Source organism: Engraulis encrasicolus, chromosome 7 (assembly GCF_034702125.1).
Source record: "Engraulis encrasicolus isolate BLACKSEA-1 chromosome 7, IST_EnEncr_1.0, whole genome shotgun sequence".
In the NCBI taxonomy this organism is placed as follows: Eukaryota; Metazoa; Chordata; class Actinopteri; order Clupeiformes; family Engraulidae; genus Engraulis; species Engraulis encrasicolus.
The window spans coordinates 12509426-12511925 of record NC_085863.1 but is presented as its reverse complement, the minus strand read 5'-3'; the positions used below and the strand labels follow the sequence as shown (position 1 = coordinate 12511925).

Below are 2500 nucleotides of genomic sequence, written 5' to 3'. Positions count from 1 at the left end.
TCATGCCTGCCTGATTATCATCGATTTTCAAATCTCTTACCGAGATGTTGGTTTGACCAAGAAGATAACGTAATTTAAGGTTACATTTGAAGAGCTCTTTTCCAAAACGCTATATCCACCATTTTTGACTTTTTGCATTTTAATATTGGAATTGACTGTTCAGAGGTCCTATCATCTATGTGTGAATTCTTGCCATTCAAATGTTTTGAGAACATACTTTAAAACCTCTATAAAAATGCATTTTGCAATGCATTTCAATGGAATGCCCAATACAAAAATGTCAATTTCCCAACATTCTATAAAATGGATATATCTCATTTTGGAAAAGAGCTCTTCATTTTAACCCCCGCGTCAGATGGATGACATAACCGTGTCATATAGTGTCATAACAGACTCATGGACAAGTCATAAACATGATGTCAATGTCATAAACGTTTTATGGTCATGAAAAGTTGATATGGTTAGTGCTGTCTTTAACATAGCCAAATTTCACTTAGTGACGGTCATAAAATGTTTGCCATTGACATAATGTTTATGACACACGTATGGCTGTGTTATGACAATGTTATGTCATACATATGATGCTGCTGGCATCAAGGACAATCTTACCTAATTTAGTCAGTCGGTAGTAATTCACCTTTCCCCATCGCGCTCCAGGGACTGTAACCAATACCCTGCAATATCTCTAAGTCACTTTGGATGAAGGTGTCAGCTAAATGCAGGGCTGATAGTATTCAGGCTCCATGCCTGATTTCAGGCTTGACAGAGTTTGCAAAAATAAAAACATTGATAATAATTATCCATTAGGTTATTCTTATCTCAGAAAGTGTTACAGGTTCAGGGTTTTCTTCTACTATCAGGCTTGAATAATGGTCATACACAGGCTATTAAATGTTTGAATAATGTGTCAAAATAGGCCTACGTTACGTCACTATGCAGTATCTTGTCGTCGTCGTTAGAGCAGGGGAAAAAGTTCAGGCTCAGGATTTTTTTTCACCATCACCCCTGTAAATGTAATGTATTGTTATGTTATGGAGGGCAGTTGGGTTTGGTCATAGGTGCAAATTCCATACTTTATCAGTTGAACAAATGTGGGTGGGGGAGTACAATTGAAATCCTCATTGCTCCATTGTATCTCTGTAAGTAGTAAGCGTGCCTGTTTTTGTAAAGATAAGATGTAATGTGTTGCTTGAAATTGCATTACTGTATATCAAATGATTGTCCCTGTATTCCACTGTATGTTGCTGTGTTTGCAGGCACAACCTTTTGGACTCTAAGATCAACACGCTGCTGTCCATGTGCCAGGACCCCAACCTGCTGAACCCCGTACACGGCATCGTGCAGAGCGTCATCTACCACGAGGAGTCGCCGCCCCAGTACCAGCCCTCATACCTGCAGAGTAAACAACACACACACACGCACACACACACGCACGCACACACACACACACACACGCACGCACACACACACACACACACACACACGAGGAGTCACCGCCCCAGTACCTGCAGAGTAAATAACACACACACACGCGCGCGCGCACACACACATGTACGTCACACACACACACACACACACACACACACACACACACACACACACACACACACACACACACACACACACACACACACACACACACACACACACACACACACACACACACTAGGAGTCACTGCCCCAATACCAGCCATCATACCTGCAGAGTAAACAAGCACATATATATAATAATATATTTCTCTCTTTCTTCTGCTTTCTTGATCTCTCTCTCTCTCTCTCTCTCTCTCTCTCTCTCTCTCTCTCTTGCCTCCTCCCCTTGTTTATTTTCTGTTATTTGTATCCTTCACTTCTCTGACACACACACCGCATACACACCACATACACACTACATACACACCACATGTCATCTCTTGCTCTGTCTTGTCTAGTGTACTCTCTGTCATATTTTTCCTCTTCGCTGCACTCTTTCTTTCTTTCTCTCCACACCACCTCCTCCTCCTCCTCCTCTTCAATCTCCATCTATCTAGCTCTCCTGCTTTTGACATTTCTGGCGTGCTACTTTCACAAGTATCACATGTGACATATGAACAGCTACACCACTTCTCTGATGCAACGCACGCTGTATATGAACTAAGGTTGCTTTTCGAAATGAAATTTTAAAAAGAGCTCTAGTCTGTAGCATCATTGAACCACATGTAACTCAGTGAAGGTCAGATATCAAAACACAACATAATAAAGAAGGTGACTTAAATAAAGGCTCTTGTACACCCAAGGACAAGTGCACAACACAAGGCTTTCTTTTCATGTTCTGACAGGAAAAGCAAGACCTGATAATGGATTTTTTGCTTGTGTGTGTGTCTGTCGGTCTGTCTGTCGGTCTGTCTGTCTGTCTGTCTGTCTGTCTGTCTGTGTCTGTGTCTGTGAGAGAGAGGTCTGTGCGTGTGCGTGTGCGTGTATGTGTGTGTACAGGTTGTGCATTTACATGTGTGTGTTTCTTCTT

The 2500-nt window shown here is 41.8% G+C and overlaps 1 protein-coding gene across 1 annotated transcript in view; it reads left to right on the top strand.

Moving 5' to 3' along the window:
• Positions 1 to 2500, top strand: part of nf1b (neurofibromin 1b) — a 193838-nt gene that overhangs the window by 182846 nt on the left and 8492 nt on the right. The window contains exon 56 of the mRNA XM_063202868.1: positions 1257 to 1399. Within this exon, the coding sequence (XP_063058938.1) occupies positions 1257 to 1399 (143 nt within the window). The remainder of the gene's footprint in view (positions 1 to 1256; positions 1400 to 2500) is intronic.